Source organism: Archocentrus centrarchus, chromosome 20, assembly GCF_007364275.1.
Source record: "Archocentrus centrarchus isolate MPI-CPG fArcCen1 chromosome 20, fArcCen1, whole genome shotgun sequence".
NCBI lineage: Eukaryota > Metazoa > Chordata > Actinopteri > Cichliformes > Cichlidae > Archocentrus > Archocentrus centrarchus.
In genome coordinates, this window is record NC_044365.1 from 28825101 (window position 1) to 28848341 (window position 23241).

A 23241-nucleotide genomic window follows, 5' to 3' on the forward strand; every position below is an offset into this window, starting at 1 on the left:
CTAGTGTGTATCTGGGACAGCTCTTCCAGGTTCTTCATGGACCAGAACTTCCACTACAACCTCTGTATGGGCGGCCTGACTTTTGCCTGCCAACTCTGGGCAGAACAGGGAGTTTTTACCCTTTAATTTATCCTCAGAAGCCACAACAGTGTTGGAGGAGGAGTTATGTCCAATTTGACCTCTCTGCTGTAGGATGTCCATGTTAGCCTGGAAGCTAGAAGTATTACGATTAGTCACATGATTAGATTATTGCCTTTTAGTAGCTGCTTAAAAATAATTCTCATAGACTGAGTAGATCCTGGTCTAACTGTTACCTGAACAGGTGAGATGCAGATGGGGTTCCTCCCAGATTTGACAAACACTGGTCATTTGCATGCGTGTCATTCCCAATATTCCCAATCATCTGTGACTTCACGGAGCCCTAACCAAATCACAGAGCTTAAATAATGTTGGTTTTACTCCTTACACACATTGTCACACATTATGTGACTTTATATAATAAACAGCACATATGGGATGATTCACCTGTGAATCCATGTTGGAGGACTCTGGTATGGGGGAAACACTAGGACTGTCCTCCCTGTAGTGATGGGCTTTAAGGGGCAGGGTGTGGTGCAGGCTGTCAGAGAGGGCGTTGAGTCTGAACAACAATTCATCTACTAAGCTTTCAACCTCCTCAAGATAATAGGTCTGGGAAAAAAAAACAAAAAAAAAACAGGAAAAGTCTGTTTCTGTATTTGAAAGAGTCAAAAATAATTTTGTCCTACAACTGGAACATTTTTTTGGGAACACAACAAGAGTTAGTGTCCATATAGCTGTTTCTCACCCTTCCCTCGGTGTGTTTATCATTGCACACCTCTCTACCTTGCCCAGTAGTCAGCTCAGAGACCTTCAGTCTAATGTAGTTTATCAGTTCTGCAATGGTGAAGAAAGTCCTTCTGCTTTGAGATCTTCTGGCATTTCTAACCAGTGAGGACATTGCACCAATCACCTTCAAGAAAGACACATGACTCTTCCAGAACAATGAGATGATCTTAGATCTATTCAAAAATTTGCCTTTTGACTAGTCAGTCAAAAGTTGTGCAAAAAAAAGAGGCAATATGTACCACTGCTGTCCAAACCACAGAAGACAAATACAGAACTCCACGGGTAAATACGTCGCACTCAGAGCAGAGAAGGCCCCTGTTACTTCTGGCTCCTCCAAGACCCCGGTAGAGGTAGGATAGAGGCCTAAGGAGGATGGGAATAGGGCTGAGTGCCCAGGAGCTTTGAATGTGCAGCAGAGGCCCCAAGCAGGACAATGCCACCAGCAGGATCACACCTGAAATCTAGCACAAGAGTAGATGTGCATGTTTTTAGTTTCTACCTACAGTTAAACTCCAATTTATAGTCATAACTCTCAGCCATTTTGGTAAGAACACATAGAGGTCTCAAAGTATAAAACATGTAAATGTCACAAATGTCATTTTGCAGCATGTACTATTATGGTGTTTGGAGTGAAGAACTTTCCTAAGAAGAGTTATTGCTGTAGAACGTTTACCATTGGCCATAAAAGGCTTGAGAGCAAGTGGGCAAAGAGTGCAGCAGAGGTAGCTAAGGTCCTGTTCACCCTCAGCACAGCCACACACTTGATGGTGAGAAGGAAGCACATTATGCCACTCAGCGTACAAAGAAACTGTAGAGGCAAAAAGAGCTCTGCATTCTTAAAATGTATTTTAACTGCAGTGCAAATAAGCTCCTCGTAATGATCACGTCAAAGATTTTATTCTTTATTTTCCAAGTGAAGGTGCTGTAAATTGCTCTCACTTGTTCCCAGGAAGCCAGGAGGCTAACATCAACATGCTCTCTGTAGCTGTGTCTCTGCAGCAGCTCCGCGACGTCCATGACAAGAGTGGAGCGATAAATGTGACACACGTAGTACACCAACGTCACTGTGAGCAAGCTGACCTGCAAAAGACAGCCAGAGAAAGCTGCTCTCATTCTGCTTCACAATGTAGGATAATATATAATATACTGTAAATAGTCCGGCCTGTTAAGGTTCAACACACAGGCACATCATGTACATTGTATATAGTGTTATTATTAGTAGTATTAAGGTTAATCTTGTTTGTTGATTTTATATATATTTATATTCTTTTCTTAATAGTGTGAATTATTATATTTTTACTTATATTTATAATAACTGCGGCTGCTGTTACACCCAAATTTCCCCTCTGTGGGACAATAAAGGCTGTTTCTTCTTCTTCTTCTTCTTCAAATATAATCTGACCTTCAGATAGTAGTTCTGTGTGTTTTGCCTGTCGGGATTGTCGGTTAAACAGCTACAGGTCACTTTTTTCCTTTCAGTCGGGTCGTCGTGATCTTGTTTGGATTAGTGTGTGTGTCTGGATTAGTCGTGTGAGAGCTGGTGTGTGTGTGCGCCCGGTTCAAACTCTGTCTTTCTAAAGTCTTTAAATTTTTTGTTGCAATGATTATTATGCGGTTCTCTCTGGGTACACCAGCTTTCTCTCACAGTCCACAGACATGCACTTAGTGGGGTCAGGTTAACGGATGATTCTAAATTGTCCATAGGTGCGAATGTGAGTGTGAATGGTTGTCTGTCTCTGTGTGTTGGCTCCGCAACAGGCTGGTTACCTGTCCAGGGTGTACCTTGTCCCTCGCCCTATGGCAGCTGGGATAGACTCCACCCCCACCCCACCCCGTGTCCCTGTATTGGTTAAGTGGAAGAAGATGGATGGATGATTATTTTGCTTCCAGTGGACTTACTTCCACCCAGTTGCAAGGTGTTGCCCAGTATCCCATCAGCCCTTGCTCTTCCACATTGGACACTTGACAACAGAATTGTATGAGAGACAAAAGGAGGAAGAGAAGCTGGTGCGACGGGAGGAAGAAGAAATGCAAAAAACATTCAGTAGATGAACATGAGCAAAATGTACTCTGTGTTTGGAAGCTCTCTTTTTAAACTAACTTGTGCACCTGTAGCATCTGCTAAACTAAAAGTTAATGAAGCATTTTACCTTGCAGACCATAACAGCATAGTCCCAGGTAGCAGGTGTGTGATACACCCTGACTGAATGGACTTCAGCAGAGGGCAGCAGGACACTGGTGGGGCTCTGCTCAGTGAGCAGCCTCACACTGGTGAACAAGTTTGGTGCAGGGCTGTACAAGGTGAACTGAACCTTCAGGGCTACCGTCTGTCCACTCAGCCAGCCAGCTGAATGCAGAAGCTTCAGTTTTGATACAGCATCAGACCTGCAGAAGAGCAGAACAGCTGTGATCATCATATGGAGGGGAAAAAAACAAGGTGAATTAATTAACATTTCCCATCATGGATTTCTTACTTTGTGTGGCCCAAACCAGCTGTAGCACTTGGTCCAGAGTAGCAACCCAGGTGACCACACATCTGTGTCAGAGTCACAATGGGAATCTGGAAACCGTGAGATTTGAGTGTGCATAAGTTGGATGTGTATGTATCAATTCTGAGTACATATCAACACAAAAATTCATGCATTTCTTTATGTAAATTCTCTTAATTCAAATACTCACCTTTCCTTATACCCTAATACAGGGGTCTCAAACTCCAGGCCTTGAAGGCCGGTGTCCTGCAGCTTTTAGATGGGTCCCTGATCCAACACACCTGAATCAAATGGCTGAATTACCTCCTCAGTATGCAGTCAAGTTCTCCAGAGTCCTGCTAATGACTTCTATATTTGACTCAGGTGTGTTGAAGCAGAGACACATCTAAAACCTGCAGGACACCGGCCCTCAAGGCCTGGAGTTTGAGACCCCTGCCCTAATGTATCTTTGGTCACATACCTGGCTCTGAAAGGTGTCAGATGTCTCAATCTTCTGCAGGATTGGCTCTCCAATCACAATATGTGTCTGCTGAATGACATCAAAATATCAAGTGGTGTTGGTTCAGGCTTGGCTTTATGATGAATGTTAATTTTGAAGGCTCAAAGAGACACACACACACGATCAATTTTCTTCATCAACCTGAAGTTTGAGTCCCTTTGGAGGATTGTGTTAGCTTACCTCTGTTTTCACTGATGTATTCTTGTACAGTGAATCAAGCAGACTAGTCTGTGACCACTTCCACCAGTCTTGATATTTTTGTATGGACATAAATGAATTATCATGGTTCCTGATGAAAGATAACATCTGATTTTTAGAGGTAAGCGTGAATGTCAGTGAGATATACAGCAAGGGTGTGCAGATGCTACCTTACAAAGTGTCTTCTGACAGCTTTATTGAGCTGGTAATGGTCACTGAATGAGCTGTCATGGGTTATACATATCATCAGGGAAAGCATGGAGACACAGAGAGCCAAATCTCTGTATGAGAAGGAAAAAAAATGCTCAAGTCCTCATGCAACTTTAAATCACATGTAGATGAGCACACACGCATTCACACCTCAGGGTTTTATGAATAAGAGCCTCTCTTCTTTTTCTCCCACGAGTTCTCCTCAGCTCTGCTGGAGTCGGTGGCCGTACAAGACGCAGGTACCGAGCTCGCTGACGAGCTCCAAGCAGCTGTCAATCACAAATAACTGACTTCAGTGGCAGAAGAAAAGCAGTGAACAAGTTTCAAATCTAGGAGTGTTTGGTTATCACCTTTTTAGGGTGTGAGCATCTTTTATGGGGAAAAGCACATGGTCTAAACTGCTCTTCAGGTCCATTAATAGCACTGCGGTTCCAAAGTTTTAAAGTCTCGATATCAAACTGCCTCATACTGAAAAAAATATGAAAGTCTGGTGCTTTCCTATGCAAACAGGAGACAGACATGGCCCCTGCAAGTATCTGGAAAAAGAAAACATCAAGCTAGTATTTTTGTTTAATGATTGCACCATTATTTGATTATGAAAAAAAAAAATAGGTTTGAATTTACCAAAACTGGCTGAATGATAAAGATGCAAGACATCAGAGAGATGGAAAGAGAATGTATCCAAAGTAGAACGTTGCTGTTGCTGAATCTAACTCATCAAAATGCAGAGAGAGAGAGAGTTAAAGTGTGACACAGACACCCACGACACAAAATGGATAAAACAGCAAGCAGTGCAATTTTACAGTGATCCATTTAAGTGTGTCACACTTTCACTACCTCATTCCCAGCACGGCAGAGTGCACCAGGCAGGAGAGGGACAACAACAGGCACAGCGTCCAGGCCAAATAGCGACACCAACGATGTGTTGGTCTGATTCTGCTTTGTCTCAGTTTGTTGATGGCATCATGATAGCTGGCCTCCTCGGAAGCACAGTCTGGTGAATGTTGTCCTTGAAGATCGTTCTCTGTTCGACCTTCATCTTTTGCCCTTGACAAACAAGCTTTTTGGGGTCCATAAAACCTGCTGCCCTCAGTAAAAAGTTCAAACTGTTTTTCCTGGGGTGCTTGATCAGCATGACTGTGTGAAACTGATGGGAGGTCTGTGTCCTACAGCCACCAAACAAAAGGTCAGACGGTGATATTAAATGCTGTGAGAATAAATACACAGAGAAAGAGAAAGGAAGAGAAACAGATAATACTCTGAGGTATAACCTGGTATTCCTTCATCCAGGCTGCATCCCACTCCTGAAGGCCAGTCCAAGAGAGATGATGCTCAAACGTGCTGTCATTTAGTGAAAGCGCATCTGTGAGGAGATGATTATAAAACAAGGGATAAAGAACAATTCAAGAACAGATACAATAAAATGCAAAAAAGATGCACACAGCAAGTCAAAGTTTACCTTCAGAATATTCCTTTTCAGTCATTCTGCCTTTGACTTGTGCCCCCGTCAGCTGCACTGCACGCAGTCGAAAAAGGAAAGACACCGCTGTTGCTACAGGCAGCACAACCACCACACTCATGAGCCCTGTTGTTACAGCAACAGTAGACACATCGATAAAACCCACTGCAAACAGCATCTGCAACCAAGGAATAAGGAGCCACAGGAGCGCACTGTAGGTAAGATGTTTCATAGCTTTTACTCACCACATCTTCAACTACAAAGGCTTTATTGGCCTACCTGATCATCCATTTGTGTGATGATTACTGCATTGACCCATGCATACCCCAACAGCAGCAACAGACACACACTTAGTCTTTGAGTGTGTGTGAAGGAGTTGGGAGAGGGGCAACTGTACAAAGATATCCACATGTGGAAATCAGCCAAGTAGTCAGAAAGCTTGAGATGCAACATCTGCAATTATACAGAGGGATACCCGGGGTGACACAGCAGCAGAGATTAAATGAGTTTTTGTGTAGTGGTTAACACATTTGATTGGCAAGCAAAAGGTTGTTGGTTCAATTTCAGCCTGAGACACAGACCCCTCCCCCTTGGGGGTTGCATCAGGAAGGTCATCCTGCGTAAAACGCTGCCAAATCAAACATGCGGAGCTGCCTGCTGTGGGGAAACCTTGTGGCAAGGGAGCAGCCGAAAGTAGCTTTATGTGTATGTGAGCGTTGTACCTGAGCAAAAGTTATGCCTTGAGTGCAAACACGCAGCATCCTCTCCACTCGCCCATCACCTTTGTTCGCAGCCAGCCAGCACTGACCAACAAACAGCCAAGAGCGTCCTTTCACGTGTCCTCCGAGCACCTGATTAAAAAGTCAAACCATCTTAAAAGTCAACGCATCGGCACATTTACAAATGATACAGAAGTTTTTTGTTTGTTTGTTTTTTACCTCAGATACCTCCACTTGTGTGAGGTACCAATCAGGGGAGGGTCCAGAGTTGTCATGCCAGATGTGAACCCCCCAGACTGAACCCAGGCTGTTTGCTGCACTGCAGGGAGCAAAGACAGAGATTATAGTATGAGCTAATGAAATTATGAAATTTTAAAGTGATTTATCTTTTATATACAATACAATCACAAAGGAAATCACTGACAGTAATATTTGGAGGCTTTTACCTTAGTATGAAGGTGTCTTTAGAGTTCCTCCTGAACAGAGTGCATCCTGGGGCTTGTACTTCTTTTGCCTGTGAGACCCCATCTTCACCATACAGTTCTATGTACACCTGGTAAATATATAAAGATTTTTAAAAAGACACTAGTCCTGCACTCAACTGGCTTTCTAGCTTAGATAAATTAGCTTTTTAAATCTTTTTTTTTTACATATATATTATTAATTCTCTTACATTAAACCAGAACATGTTCTGGATTAATGTAAGAGAATTATTCATAAAATTAAAAGATGTGTCAAGCTGCATCATGTCCTGCAGAATGAGGAGTGTTGCATTACTTTTTTCTGCCAGCTTTGCTCTGTGTGCAGGGAATAGTATTTGGACAGCAATGGGAAAATTGGAAGAAAGACGAAAAAAAAAATGAAATACACAAACATAGTGACCATAAGGACCTAGGAGAATATTTTGAGAACATTTATATGGCGTTAAATACCACAGGAGCTGCTGAGGTTTAAAGAAACCAAAAACAACCCTACCTTTGCACTCATGCGGGCTGCAGACCTGAGACCAGTGTGAATGGTAACGGCGTAGAGATATGGATCAAACAAAGAGTTGTCAGACAGGTAGTGGACCTTTTGATTTTGCTTGGAGACAACATCAGCTCTTTTACACACCGCCAACCCCGGGATGTACAGGCACACGAACAGCAACAGCATGCCCAGCACTGTCATATCACTGGATGCACTGAGAGAGGGAGCCACAAGAGGATGTTATATTTCTATTTCTATTTTTCAATTTCTTTTTGCTTCAACAAGTCAAGAGGTTGATTTATTCTTTAATTTTATTATTTATTTCAAACCTGATCAGCAAGAAATTCTACTGTTTGTTTTTATACTGGTCCAAATTACTGTTACAGTGACAGAGATTTGTTTGTTTTCAGTGGGTCACCTTACAAACAGGTCCAGGTCTGCTGTGCTGTGGCTGCTCTGGATCTGCTGCTGCATCACAGTCAGGGGCCTCAACTGGTGGCAACTGTGATTCAGCAAATATAAAGAAGCATGTGAATCACCTCTGCATCCAGATTTATCCTTTAGTGTGTTTGTTTCTGTCTTACATTCTCACACACATTCATGTTTTACCTGCAGTTGACAGCAGAGCTTGTGTCTGCTTGCTGTGTCCTGCAGCCCTGATGTGTCCAGGCCCCCTGCTGGCCATCCCAGGACAAACACAGACTGCTGTCCACTATCAGTCTGTAGCGTATCTGTTCAGCCAGGTGATTGCCCCTGGGGGCTTTCCCAAAATCACCATTAAGCAGAGCCAAGTGACCAACACCTGCAGCTGGAAGTTTCAGGAAATTGTAAAGATATTTCCCAGCAGACTTAGTAAATTAAATGTCAAAGCACGTACAGGTTAGAAAGAGGCCTTCAGTGAATAATACTGCTTAATTAAAACACACAACCTTATTTCCAGCCATGCTTTTACAAAAACATAACATCCATCAATCAATTTCTAATAAGTATAATTGAGATTCTGGACATTTTACAGGTCACAAATGGACGATCAGTCTAACAAATACTCTGTAAAAGGACCAGGAATTTAACAGAAGGAAAGACCAGGAGAGCAGAATAGAAAATGTCTCACCATTCAGGTAGGATGAGGGCAGAGTGATGCGTAAGGTGTTCCTCTCCCACTTGTAAATCCTTTGCAGATGGTGTATGTTGGGAGTGGGCCTGTCAAACATCCTGATAAAGCAGAGACCCACAGTTTGACATGCACCATATTCTTGCCTTTTAGTCAAAACTCATCCAAATCATTATGTTACTGTCTCAATACGAGTATATCATGGTACTGCAATGACACCTGAAGAGCACCGTGAGGGGAAACGCCTTGTTGGATGGTGGTCTGAACACTAGACTGAGCTGGATCGTCTGCATCAAGTGCTCCTGGGTAATGTTGAAGCTGTGGTAGTTGACCTGGCTGCTCAGGAGGATAAACTCCCACGCAGAGCTTTTCTACAGCAGAATTGCAATCTCATGTTATTGGAGTTATTCAGTCAAGAAGTTTACTGCAACACTGCGCATTTATTAAAAATCTCTTCTTATGAAGAAGGACATACATGTTAGACATTGTATAGATGGAATATAAAACTTCAATTTTCCACAAACAACTTACATTTCTTTGTGGGAGATGAAGCTCAGTGTTGATTGGTTGAATGAGGGAATGAATGTGGATCCTTTTTCTTGTCCTGCACTTGTACAGATTCAGGTCAACCACTGGTCCACTCAACTGGAAAACCGAAGAGTGAGTAAGTAAGAGTGACGCCTTGCCTTTAAATCGATGCATGTGCGCGTGCTGAGCTGGTTTCACCTGTGTAGGATACCTGGCCCAGGTGTACGGGCTGCGGGAGAGCTCAATCAGCAGACTGAGGATACACGGTCCGTGCTGGAGAAACAGAATCTGGATGAAAGTAGCAGGCATGTAGACAGTGACTGAGCCACTGCTAATGACTGTGGAGGTTTTGTTTTGGGATGTAGCGTACAAAGTAATGAGGCTGCTGCAAACTCTGTGCTCCTTTGTTTCATGAAACAAAATGTACTTCTGGAAAAAAAAAAAAAAAGAGAGAAAGCATGAATATCACTAAAACACTAAAAGCAACTGTGGGGTTTTTACAAGGACGCAAATGTGTTTTGACTCACCAGCATCAGCTCTGAAGCAGCCTGCAGAATATCTGCTGCGAGCTTCACCGCTTGCTTTGTTGGCACCGATCTTCCCTCTTTGATGTGACAACCAGTGCATGAGTTCACTATACAGCTGTTTGGAGTCTCTCTTTCATTTCTCAGGTTTTCATCAGTGGGTGAGCCTGCTTCCGATGCTTGCGTAATGTCAGGTGTGAAGTCGCAACTAGTAACCACCTGAAGGCTGTGTGAAAGCAGGCTGAGCATTGTACTGAGCACCTCCTGGTTTACATGGTAGCGGCGAGGAGCGCCAGACCCAGAAAACTGCTCTGAGATAGCCTGAATATGAGCTGTTACTCGTTTGGCGCTCATTAATGTCACCTAAAATGGAAAAAGCAAGTATGAGAAACAATCTAGTATCAGGCAGTGTCTCTTTGTAAACAAAAGCTAGCAAGCGTCCACATACCTGACTTGTAATTTGTAGCAGGTTGTTGAGAATGCAGATATTGTCTGTCATTGACACCTAGAATTGAAATATATCTGAGATAAATGATTAATGGTCTACACTTACATGGATTCAGGATACAGGCACCCTTATAACTTTTAGGTTTAGACTTAAAACTTTTCTTTTTGATAAAGCTCTTAGTTAGGATTGGATCAGATGACCCTGATCCTGAGTGTTTCTTCTTCACTCAACTCTTCTCACTCTCCACCAGTATTGAATTTAGAGGTTTAATCCTGCACTAGTAATTATTAAACTCCGGCTCTCTCTGCTGTAGTGAGTCATTTGTCTTCTCTGCTCTCTTCTCAAACAGGTTGTGAGAGATTGCTGCCCCTCCCTGAGCCTGATTCTCCCTGAGGTTCTTCCTGTTAAAAGGGAGTTTTTCCTTCCCACTGTCACCAACTGCTTGATCAGAGGGGGTTGTCTGATTGTTGGGATTTTCCCTCCAATACTGTAGAGTCTTTGATCTACAATATGAAGCACCTCGAGGGAACTATTCTGAACTGGTGCTATATACCGTATTTTTCGGACTATACGTCGCTCCGGATTATAGGTCGCACCAGCCAAAAAATGCATAATAAAGAAGAAAAAACATATATAGGTCGCACTGGACTATAAGTCGCACTTTTTGTGGGGGGGGGGGGTTGATAGAATCCGAGACTCAGAGCACAAATTCCATCTTGAACGGCAATTTAAAATAATAATGGATTAAAGAACAGGACGAACACGGTTACGCCTACGTTATGCTAACGTAGCACATTCAGCTACATGACGCACAACAAACACGTGTTCGGTATTGTAACGTTGTAAACACACTTCCAAAGTCGGCGATATTCACAACAAAGGTCGTCTTTATTAACAGAAAAACGGCTGCTGTAGGCCACAGCCACGCCAACCACAACTACAACAGCGGAACAGCAACACACACACAGGCAAGCTCTCGGTCTTTTTCTCTCTCTCCATGCTGCCTTCACGAACCTCCCGAACAGTCCGAAATCCCACAACATCAACACGCTCTCTAACTAAGAGAATCGCTACAGTATGTTAACGTAACATTAAGTTATTCAGATAACCATAGCATAAAGAACATACTAACAAGTTAACCAAACCATCAATCCATTGAATTCTTCATCCTCGGTGTCACTTCTAAACAATTCCGTACACTCCGTAGACAAAGCGCCGCTTCCTCTTCTGTGTCGCGTTAGTCAGACTCGTCGTCAGCTGCAGTTCCAATTATTCCAGCCTTTCTGAATCCCAACAGGATGGTTTGTCACTGAAGTCCATGTTTTCTTGATCCATCCAATGACTTCCAGGAAAGTTGGGTGGCGCATTCTCCCAGTTGCCGTTAAGCTGTGCTCTCCATCCATCATCCACTGCGCCCACAGGTTACGCAAGACTGCCTTAAAGCTGCAGTTCACGGAGATGTCAAGTGGCTGGAGTATTTTGGTTCATGTGTTATAAATGTCACATATACGTCGCTCCGGAGTATAGGTCGCACCCCCAGCCAAACTATGAAAAAAAGTGCGACTTATACTCCGGAAAATACGGTAAATAAAATTGAACCAAATTGAACTTGCATTGCTTTAGATTTGCTATTCACACATAAATGAATGACTTTTCTTTTCATTTAAGATCAAAAGACGATCTCGCCTTCATCTCTTTCCATCTGGTTGTTAATGAAACCTCCCTTTCCTCCCACAGAGCTGGGGTTGTAAAAAGTTAAAGGGACGCTGTTTTGTTGTTGTGTAATGCTGTCAGTCTGCGTACCTGATCGCTGCTGTCAAGCTCACACAAGGTGCGAATGAGCACATTACGCACGTGTCTCTGTGCACGCGTGTTGGCGTTCATGTCCAGGCTGAGTCTGTTCAAGATGCTGGAGAGGAGGCTGATGTAGTTACGAATTTCCACACTGTTCCCAAGCTGCACCAGAGCCGACAGGTTCCTCAGACCGAACTCTGACCTGGAGACAGTGAAAGATACAGATTGCGCAATCTTTAAAATCTATACTGTTGTCAACTTGCTCAGAATGATGCTTTGTAGTTTAATACTCAGTCGTTCTTAACAGCAACTTTTGGGCTGCCGCTGTGTGCTCCAACTTAATGTGCTTTTCCCCTTCATATACATGTTTAAAACACCAGCAGAAACACTTAAGTAGACAGTCAGACTAAACTCAGTTTATTAAGTCCTTAACTGTTGCCCAATTAAAGACTTACTAAGCATTTATTAGTTATCAAAATTGTGACCATTTTTACTAAACTCCGACTTTATGCCACTAATAAATCACACTGGCCTGACATGTCTCGTTAACACCAAGCTGTAATATGCAATATGTAATACAATGTGATGACGTGATGATTCTTACAGCTCCAGATCAGGATCATGATGGGAAGAGGACGATAAGGTGTCTCTGAGGAAGCTTGGTTGAACTTGCACTGTGACAGGACAGGGTTTGGTGGCTGAACCATATGTGCTGCTGCTGATTTCTGTATAAATAGTTACTATAGAGATAACAGCAATAAGAGCAATAAAAGTAAGGAAATGTTTTTTTAAAAATTCTGTTAATGCACCTTAATCATTTCTCTTTGTGTGCTTACCTTTATAGTGATCACTGGGGTCACCTGAAGGAAGACTGAAGTAGTACTGGAAATCTCTTCCCTGGTACAGTGTCCTAGGGAGTCTGTCCCCTACACTGAAGCTGTACTTATACAGTAAGTCCTTTGGCACACACACACACACACACACACACACACACACTGAATGGCAATGTCGTTGACATTCATCAGACACAGCAGGTCAAATAAGCAGGAAAAATGTTAAATGTGTGAAATGGGAAATACCTCCCTCCCTGAGGTGCAGAAGATGCTGAAGTGAGTGTGTAGCTCCTGTCCTTTGACTGGCTGCACCTGGCATGCCAAGCCCGTTGGAACAGGGTTGGTTTGTAAGAACAGCTGAGTCCGACCCAGAAACCTGTCTTGAGATTCTGAATTCATCAGACAAAAAACGAGAAGAGGATCGTTAAGACACACAAACCGACTTTAGGGGCAGTGTGAGTATTATTGTTAAAGTTACAGAACTGCAGTAAATGGGATCGGTCCCCAACCTGTGGTGTAAACTATCTCAAACTTACCGGCAGTGACCTCCAACATGTATCTGCTCCTGGGCCTCAGACTGAAGGGCTTAATCACAAGAAAAGAGGAGGAGATTCCTGTAAAGATGTGAAAGGGAAAGAAAGGTGACTAAATGCTGATACAGTGTCACAGAAGCGGGATTTTTTCTGCATGATGCACCTGTGTAAGTGAAGGACTCAAAGAGGTCTCTGTTTACAGCGCTTCGAGGTAAGTCAAGCAAAGTCGGTGCCCGAATTACCACGGGTGGCTTAGGATCCACCAGATTACTCCCCTCATCCTTGTGTAATGCCAGCTCAAACACAGAGACATCTCCTGCACGGGAGCTCTCACCATCTTCACCTGGGAACACTTGTGAGTAAATAAACAACCACCTCAGATAAGAAATAAACAGTAAACATAGATATGAGCTGTACCCCTGGATCTCCCTGCTGACATCCCTGGGTCTCCTTCCTCTGCACTTGGAAAGGGAACACCATGATCTGGATCTGTAACACAACCAGGTTTAGTGCAATAATAACAGTAACAGTGTGCTCAAGAAGCAGGAAGTCAAGCCTGATTCACCTATACATTTATACCATGACACATACCGATGGATGCATCAGGGCAAATTGGGGGTTCAGCATCTTGCCCAGAGATGCCTCAATAATCAGACTAGAGGAGCCAGGGATTAAACCACTGACCTTCCAATTAGTAGACACACCCACTCGCTAAGCTTTACAGCTCAAACCACATATTTTCTAATTTCTCACCTTGTCGACCGCTCGCACTGCCACTCTCCAGGAAAAGAAAAGGAAAGTCCCAGTCAGCAGAGGAGTCAGGGTCCACAGGGAGTTCCCTGCTAATGTCACCTTGGCCAAAGCGGTCAGAATATAGAACACCGTCTTTGTTGAGGACACGCGGACTAGACTCCGACAAACCTGTGAGGTCACATTTAGGTACAGACTGGTATAATCTCACACACACCCCCATAAACATGAATCAATAATTTTGAGTAAAATGCAATTCAAATATATAAAATCAAAGGTTTATTCATTCAAATAATTAATTATTAAGGAAAATATGCTTGGTATAAACTCATTGTATGCCAATCAAGTAAATGTCATTCAAGCAGATTCCATTAAATGTAATATTTTACTTATGTAACAAAATCACATGAAAAATGTACATGTAATCAAATTACTTAAAGCATTTTGGGCACAAATATTTTTTTTGAGCGTACAAGCTATACAGTTAACAACAAACCAGCTTCGTTTAATGTGTCTCTGCTCTTGTTTGTTGATGTCCCGCTGTCGGCCAGGTCCACATCTTGATTTCCTACCCCAGATTCAAAGGTATTCACAGTAACGGGGGAAGACGATGAAGAAGAGGCAGTATGGTTGTCCTGTGACATGTTTGTAACAGAAGGATGTAGGGTAGAAATCACAGGAGTCTGCGGAGAGGTGGCAGGACTTTCCATGACGGCAGAAATAGTGCTGAGATCTACTGTGTAACAAAATGGGACTGGAATAGAACAAAAGATTATTATTTTTTAATGATCTAATTTCCATTTTTTTTGGGCAACTTTTGGGGAGTTTTCTTTCAAAGTGGCTGAATTGAATTTACCTTCTATGAAAGGCTTGGATGAAGCATTGACCAGGTACAAACTCCAGCTGTAGTAGATATGTTGTGCAGGAATGAGACAGTCTTCACATATGGCACTGACAGAGAAAGACTGATCCCAGTTCACATGGTCTCCCTGACACTCAGGGCAGTAAACAGACACCTTCCTGTATTGGATGCATTAAGGCCTGTGTTTAAAGTCACTCATGAATTAAGGTGATACTTTTAATCGAAAACTTCTGTTTGGTTCTGTTCAGTTAAATGATTTAATAGACACTTTTAGTAAAATGTCATGCCTGAAGATGTTCGATGTTACAGTGAGGAAGGTCTCTGATGAAGCTGAACGCTCTCCGCTGTGGACAGTGAGCGTGAACTGGAACTGGTCAAAGTTGAGTTTTAAGAAGCTGACGGGAAACCTGAGCACAGGTGATGAAGTGGGAATGTGTTGGTTGAAGCAGGTGCTGGTGATGGTGCTGACTGGCTTACATGTCCATCTGTAGCTATATGGAGAAAATCAGAATTTATATTAATTTCCAAACACAAAAATCTTTTCAAAGTTTTTTTTTTTGCCATTTATTTATTTTTGCATTTGGACCTAATCTGGTCTACTTCCAAGGTGCACAGCAACACATTTCCTCCCAAGAGAGTTTCAGACAGTTCTCTACCACACTGGAGGCAGAGACAAGAGAGAACAGCTCTCTGTGGACACAGCTCACTAACCAGCATCAGAAGGAGCGGACCTGGAGAATGCAGCTAAGTGAGCAGCTGCAGTAACAGGAACACACCCATCGTGTTTAAGGCAGAATAAAAGTCACACACTACAGGAGAAACAGAGTCTGATCCAGGAATTAAATAGCAAGTTATACGCCTGTGGTGCAGAAGCAGAGGACCTAAAAGCAACAAACCTTGAGCTGAACACCAAACTCAAGGCTGAGAAAGTAAGAAACTCAGTAACCTGAGTGGGTTAGTGGGGAAGTCAGGGTCGTAAGATGCCTGCCCATCCAGGGTTGCTATGGTGCTCCTGTTGTTAAGGAAGATGTTGGTGCCGCCCTGGATGAACGCCACAGGAGGGCTTGGCATCACCTGAAGCTTCACGCTGTAGTTACTGTACACGACACTGCCGACAACCTGAACCTGCAGAAGAAACACAAACCTTAATCATTCAGTTCAGTGGTGGAACACCAGTTTTTGAATGGGCCTGTAAATATTATTGCTTCTCTTTCAGTACGTCTTCCAGCTATTTATTGTATTTATTCCCATTTATTAAATACCCTGGATATAGCAGTGTAGGTATCATATTGCAGGAGATGGCTCTGCAGTATGAGGGTCTGTCTGTGTGTGTCTGTGAGAGGCAAAGGAACTGCCCGGCCTGCAGAGTCACGTAAAATCCAGGAATAGTGAAGGCCTCTCGATATATCACATTCAACTTCTGTTTCATACGTCACACCCAGACGGACAACCTCATATCGTCGCACCTAGGTGCAAAGAGAAGCTTTTATTTTCTTTTAAACAGTGTTATATCATAATGTACTCGTATGGGCTAGACAGAGGGCTACCTGTAGCTTAAGAGGCCCCATGTTTTTGACAGGTGGAGGCCGACAAGGTTGATCCACAACAAAGATGTAGCTGCTCAGAGACGCAGAGCTGACCAGGTTAGATGCAGTCACTTTGACCCTGAACTCTCCTGTTCTGGAGAGGAAAACACATTTAGACAAACACAGACGCACACTGCATTTAGGTAACTTGATTTTAATATTTACCTGAAATAGTAAGACAAGCTGAGCAGTTTTTAAGAGGAAAATATGGAATCAGAGAATTCTTATTCTAATCTAATCTATTTTAAAGTTAAATTTGACTTTAAGAGAAAACCTGAAGCCCAAACTCTTGTTAAAGTCTCTGGCTCACCTGTGGAAGACGTGCCATTCTGTGCTCTGTCCAGACCGGCTTGTTCCATCTCCAAAGCTCCACAGGAAGGTGACGTTGGTCCCCACATTTACCCGGCAACTCAACACCACCGTGTGATTCTGCAAGACTGAGGGCTGGTGGACCAGCCTGTTGAGCTTCACCGCTCTCTGGACCACCACCGGGAACACACCAGAGGTGACGACCATCTGGCCACGTGACATGATTGCAGATACATCATACCTATGTCCAAGACAGGTGGGATTTAAAGGGTTCAATTCACTTTGTGTTCAAGTTATATAGATTGCAACAACAGTTGTCTCCATATATTGTATAAATAAAATAATGCGAGCAAGTATTTGGCAGCCGTGGGGATGAAGAACTCCTTTGACTGCAGTTGCACAGCTCCTGTTTGTACCTGCCGGGGTTTAGGTATCTTTTAGTGATGGTCCTAGAGGTAGTTGTGGCTGATCTGTAGTCTCCGAAGTGCCAGAGGAACTCCACTGGATCTGGTACATCAGTCACAGCTTGGAAGATTATATCTGTATTTGTGGGATATGCTTGCCTCGCTGAAAAAATCCTCACAGCTAGGGAATAAAATACACACATGGGCATTACAGATAGAGCATATCAAAGATTATGAATGCTTCAGGACAGAGATGTCAAATATCAAATTATGCAAACAGAAGTGGGGGTGATTTTGTGTTGAAAAAGTTGAAAATTACACTAATTAAATACAAAAAAGACACATTTGCCGTCAGTCCCGTGACTCCTGGATGGTTACCATTTTGGATTTCATCTAGCTTGTGGTAACAGCTTCCTGTTGTCTATACACACTCTCATACCTCTAATAAAACACTTCATTCTCAGCCCGAAGCGCGAAAGCAACCGTCCTAGTGTGGTTGAAAAGCTAAACCACGACCACTTCCTCTGCTCCTGTTGTATAGCTTCAGTTTCTGTGCAGCAGTGATGTGTTCACCAGCAGAGAGGCAGTCACATTTGACCCTGCCGCAGCACTAAATAAAACCAAATATTTTTTGATTTATTGCAAACCGCACGAAGAACGTCTAACAGCAGCTCTCCATGATTTGTGTTTGAAAGCAGGCCCGACTGTCTGGGTCAAAGGCCCGAACTGTGGCAGGAAGAAGCATTTTAACATCCCAGTCCACAGTTGCCCTGTTCATCACAGCAGCATCACTGAAAACAACAACTGAATAATAATAATAACTGAATTCTGCATGTCTGGATGCAACTTATGCCTAAACTCCCAGTAGGCCTTGGGACACAGAGCCAATCATACGCCATCAACAAATGAGGAAAGAGAGCTGAAAGCAGCACCAAGGAGAGACAGTGTTGGAGAGGAAAGATGCTACAAAGTGATACTGTCCTGCAGGGGTAGGGAGGTGGTGGTGAAGACTGAGCAAATTGCAGCAGGAGGTGTGAAGGTTATCAAGGTTTAAGCCTGTCTCCATGCCAGCAATTGTTATTGTGGTGATGACTGAGATTGTAATCACATGCGATGCTGCCGTGTTTACAGCCCTTCTCTGTGCTGTTGAGGTTGCTCTCACGGCTGGGGGCTGCATTCAGTGTGAGGTTGAGGAGGAGCAGGTGTTTCATGGTGGTGAACAGCTCTCACGGAAACAATCTCACCTGTAGTCGACCGATTCCCACACAAGCTCCCTTTAAGGTGAGAGACGCCAGGAGATACAACCACCTGCAAGACCACATGACCACATAAGCACAAAGACACGCACCAGTGTGAGGTTAAAGGATATCCCATATTTTGTATTTCTTCTTAATGTCAAACTCTGTTATAAAAGCCCAAACTACTGTTTAAAAATTGAGCCTTTGTAAAAATTAAATTATATATTTTTTAAAGCTATTTGCACCATTCATTTATTATTATTATTAGCAAAATTAATGCAGCACGATGGCATTTTTATCAACAGAAAACTCACAACATGTATTGTCTTCTGAATCCACCCAGAGTCGCCGGATGCATTCACTGACACTGTGTGAACTCCCTCTGAGTCAAAGGTCCACTTCTGAAGGCAACGAGAAGCATTAAGTTCTCAGATTAAAACCATGAGGGATGAGGGACATTTTGGATTAAATGTTCCTGCTGTTGGGCTGGAGATTTTCTAAGCTATCAAATCAAATGATCAGATCATCTACAGAGAACAGCATTCCTCCAACAAGCAGATGAATTCCATAAATTCTTATCTGCAAAGCTGAGTTTCTGGCTTTTTTCTCAGTCTTTCTGCAGACCCAGCAGGTTTCTGCTGTTGGCCTTTGTTTAAATAGTGTTTGAATACTTAAACCTTCTGATATAGCTCAGTTTCAACATGCCAGGGGCTCTGAATAAACAAAATAAGATTTAATGAGCTTTAATGAGCACATCAGGGTTTGCTCATGCTCCTTTTCCCCATCACCATGGAAGAGTTGCTAAATATGCTGTTCGGTAATTTTGAGGATTTTGTATATTTTTCACTTTCAATATACTGACCTGTGAGTCCTAAATAATCTGAAAGTGAGAAATCCTTTAACCTCAGTATAACCTGAATAAAAGTTACATTAAGAGTTAATTTTGTGCATTTTTTGTTATTTCTAACCTATTATTTAGACATTATTATTCTTTGTAGTTGTAACTGATTTTAACTAAAACTTGCCAGATTTACTAGATTAGTTGGAGTACAGATTTGTAATGAGAAATCCCCCCCCCAAAAAAAAAGTGATGGTGGGGAAAAACAATAAAAAGAATTCATCATAAATCTTGAGTTATTTTACTTTATATACTGTTTCTGGTTTTGTTTCTTTGTTTGTTTCAAAGCAAATATGCACAGCTGATTAAATGCTTTGAAAAGAAGACAATCCAAGTGAGCAAAAACATGTTTCTTATATTACATTTATATATAATATTTTGAATATTTAGGCATTCACAAACAGGCCAAACTGTAAATATGAGCGATCAATTTCCTGTTAGAAATGCCAAACCAGCTATCTCCTTTTAGACCCAAATTGGCCAAAGTTAAATTTAGTAGTTACTGTTAATTTGAGACCTTAAAAAAAAAAAAGCTGTCAGAGAGGCTGATTAAATAAAGACAAACATGACCCCGCCTGACTTACCACAGTGCTGTTCAGACAGCGCGGCTGTGAAAGGGAAACTGTTTCTTTTTCCCTGTGAGTAAAGCACCAGCAGAACTCAGCTGGTAATCCTTCACTCACAAACGCCTGCAGAGTGACAGGATCGCCCTGGTATGCAGCCACACCGTTAGACACACCATTAGAGTCCAAGTGAATGGAGGGGATGCAGGACGGGACACCCAGGGGGCCGTGGAGCAAAGAGATCATTAGGCTTTCTGGAGAGGGTGGCGAGATGGACAGCTGGAGGGTGGAGGAGAGTGCGGATAGAGGGTTGGAGACAGTGATATCTAAAAAAAAAAAGCATGCAAATAGAAGAGACAAAAATTATTCATACATGATCAATTCCTTCATTAATTAACTGATGAAATAATGACCAGCAAATAAATAATCACCTGCTTTGGTGAACTTACTTATTTCATATTTGCCTGCAGCTTTCAAAATCCAATCAGATGACGCAGTAAAGGAACCATCCTCCAGCACGTTGACATGATGAGAAATTTGACCTTTAGGGGTCATCCCCAGAAACTCCACAGTAACATAAGACAGGGCCTGCCTCCTAAGACCTGGAATGCCTGGAAATCACAGAAATACTCATGCAAAGGATAAAAAAGAGCTGTGATATAAAATACATAAAATTCTAAAAATCATGAAAATATTACACAGATATCCCGAGGTTATTGTAGGTATATATTCCTACATAATTAAACTCATTAACAAGCATGAATGCAGTCAATTAACTTTCTGAATAAAGTATTGTTGAGCATAAAATAGAGAAATTGCTTTTCTCCCCCTAAAATAAATTTTAAAAATGAACAACTGTAAAATCTATTCAATTGTACTACATTGTAAGTCATATTTAAAATTCTTCATATTAAATTATGTTCAAATGTATATATATATATATATATATATATATATATATATATATATATATATATATATATATATATATATATATATATATATATATATATATATATATATATATATATATACATTTTCTATTCTAATACACAACTTGATGCAGCTCGGTTATAGTTTCTACTGAAACATGTGAAAGGCGCTCTATAAATAAACTTTACCTTACCTTACCTTAAATTTGGTAAGTACAATTTTAGCAAGTATAATTTTTTAAAAATAATTTTTAAAAACTAATTTAAAAACTAAAAAACTGAAAAGGACTGAAAACAAATATTTCTAATATTGTGTTTACAGATGGAGCAGTGCTTTGCAATGCTATGAAAACATCAATAATACCACTAGCAATCATTTATATAAAGAAATAATATAAAGTAAGTCCAATTTATGGGAGACAAAGCTACTAGTTTTACATTGTGTAAGACCACATAAAATGCACAATAGAAAATAAAAGTAAATTAAATTAAAACAGCTTCAAATAGAGATACAGAAATAATAACTGACAGTGTAAACTAATAATTGATGCTGAGAGAAAAACCCTCTTTGAATCAGGAAGTGGCTTAATTAATGCAAACACAGTTGCATTTCAAAGAACTACATTGTTGTAAAATCCTGCAGCAGCTGACCTGGAGGCTGACTGGGACATCCAGCAAGGTTTCCATTCACTTCAATGACAAAAGTCTCCCCAGCCTGCAGTCTGGCTGGGGAGGTAAATGCACTAATGTTGTGCAGAAACGGTCCTTCAGCTCTGTAGAGTGCCAAGGTTCCATCTTGAGCTTTCCCAAGAGGTAGGTTCAAGGTACTGGAAAAAGAAAAGAAAAGAAAAGAAAAGAAAAGAAAAGAAAAGAAAAGAAAAGAAAAGAAAAGAAAAGAAAAGAAAAGAAAAGAAAAGAAAAGAAAAGAAAAGAAAAAAGTTATCCAGGACAAAACACTTCTAGTGAAGCTTCTAAAATGTACTTTTGTGATGAGAAAGCAACACAAGTTTAGGAAAAGAGCAGAACAGAAGCAGCAGCTATAGCAAAGTATCAAAAGCAAAAGGAAGCAGTCTCACTGTTGTCTTTCACTTCCTCCTGTCACGTCCTTTGTTCCTTCATTGGAAGATGTCTTGAAACACTCACTGACCACCAGACCGCTCAGCTGGTTCCCGCAGTAACAAGCCTCCGGAGACAAAGCAGCAGCCCCGAACCTTCCACAAACAAACAAACAAACAAACAAACAAAACAAAAACAAACAGTGCAGGTTAGTGTTTTACACACTGGGAGCACATACCACACTGTAATATTGCCTTTGTGTTAGGACTCCCATATATCATGCTTTAAAATCGTGTTACAGGAATATTATTGTTAAATTTTTTTTGTACAAAATATTTACTATCAAGTTTTTTTTTAATTCATAGAATTTAAAATGGAGGAGAGGATGAAAAAGAGACATAAAATACTTTAAAATATGTCGTAGTGCTCGAAATTAAATTATTTCAAATGAGAAGATATGACAGCTTCGTAACTAAGGTGTGAGTTTGAGAATTATTATTTTTAAAAGTGCTTTTACACATGATAGAGGATGATTCAAATATTTCATAATAAAATGTTACTATAAAATTGAGGTTGCTATAAAATTATAGTTTTATATTAACCTGGTACTATCAGCACTGATAAACAACGCTGACCATAATTTTACACGACAAATATCCAGACTTCAGCTTAATCTGAAATGCAGCTGATCCGGGAAGCTCTTCTTCCATTTCTCCCAGCTTACCCCTCATCCAGGCAGCGTACGGAGCAGGCTACCGGGTCAAGGTCACGGGCGCCCATGGGTCCATGAAATCTGAAGGAAGAGTTGGCGCTGACGCACCCGATGAACCAGGCTGAACTCTGCTGACCTGATGAGGAGGCCACCGCAGACAGTCGGTGGAAATAGGAGTGCAGTGCCACGAAGAAAAAAACGCGCAGCATGTCTGATTAGAGAGGTTCCCGGACTCAGGCCTCGACTGAAGCGAAGCAGGGGATGACCTGCGTTTGTGGAGGACGCAGAACGTGGGCGTTTCAGAGGGGAGAGAAGGGAGGGGAGCGATAGGAAAGAGAAACAGGTGTAGCGAGACCGGCAACCGTGCTTACAAGGTGTGTGTGGGAGGTGAGAATAGAGAGGGTGACTGTATGCAAATGACGGAACAAAAGACGATGCCAAGGAGGAGGAAGATCATTTCATTGATCGTGGATCCAAGAGAAAGAGGGGGGGTGCTCTGCAGTTATTACTGAGTTTTGATACATGTGTTACTATGATAGTTATTTAAAGGTGAAGGCTCAGGTGCCCTGCACCTGCATGTACGAGGGTGAAGTGATCACCATTTGTCTTTGCTAACATTTTTGTGGAAAGAGTGAGGACGTTTTTGAATTTAAATAATCGTGCAGCTGCCGTGTAATCGTCAAAGCGCCTGTTAAAAAATGCAGTTAGATTTTAATGCAGAAAAGCGTACCTCTTACGCTCTAAGGTCAT

General features: G+C 41.9%; 1 protein-coding gene across 1 annotated transcript; it reads right to left on the bottom strand.

The window, feature by feature from the left end:
• On the bottom strand, positions 1-23241 carry pkd1l1 (polycystin 1 like 1, transient receptor potential channel interacting). Its single transcript, XM_030756211.1, is given in 57 exon segments — positions 1-214; positions 315-421; positions 526-690; positions 827-991; positions 1107-1328; positions 1541-1675; positions 1807-1947; positions 2767-2871; positions 3018-3252; positions 3342-3427; positions 3817-3885; positions 4036-4144; positions 4224-4334; positions 4414-4532; positions 4614-4799; positions 4888-4972; positions 5101-5429; positions 5535-5626; positions 5723-5900; positions 6002-6175; positions 6445-6573; positions 6661-6760; positions 6888-6994; positions 7417-7624; positions 7829-7912; positions 8020-8218; positions 8522-8622; positions 8741-8892; positions 9053-9166; positions 9248-9478; positions 9577-9936; positions 10022-10078; positions 11825-12017; positions 12420-12555; positions 12652-12772; positions 12895-13037; positions 13185-13262; positions 13345-13524; positions 13599-13670; positions 13935-14102; positions 14473-14685; positions 14788-14951; positions 15081-15284; positions 15740-15918; positions 16056-16259; positions 16341-16473; positions 16690-16929; positions 17105-17273; positions 18337-18400; positions 18645-18731; positions 19813-20117; positions 20241-20402; positions 21375-21550; positions 21800-21934; positions 22504-22889; positions 22891-22999; positions 23222-23241. Coding segments are annotated over 57 exon segments (8910 nt in total).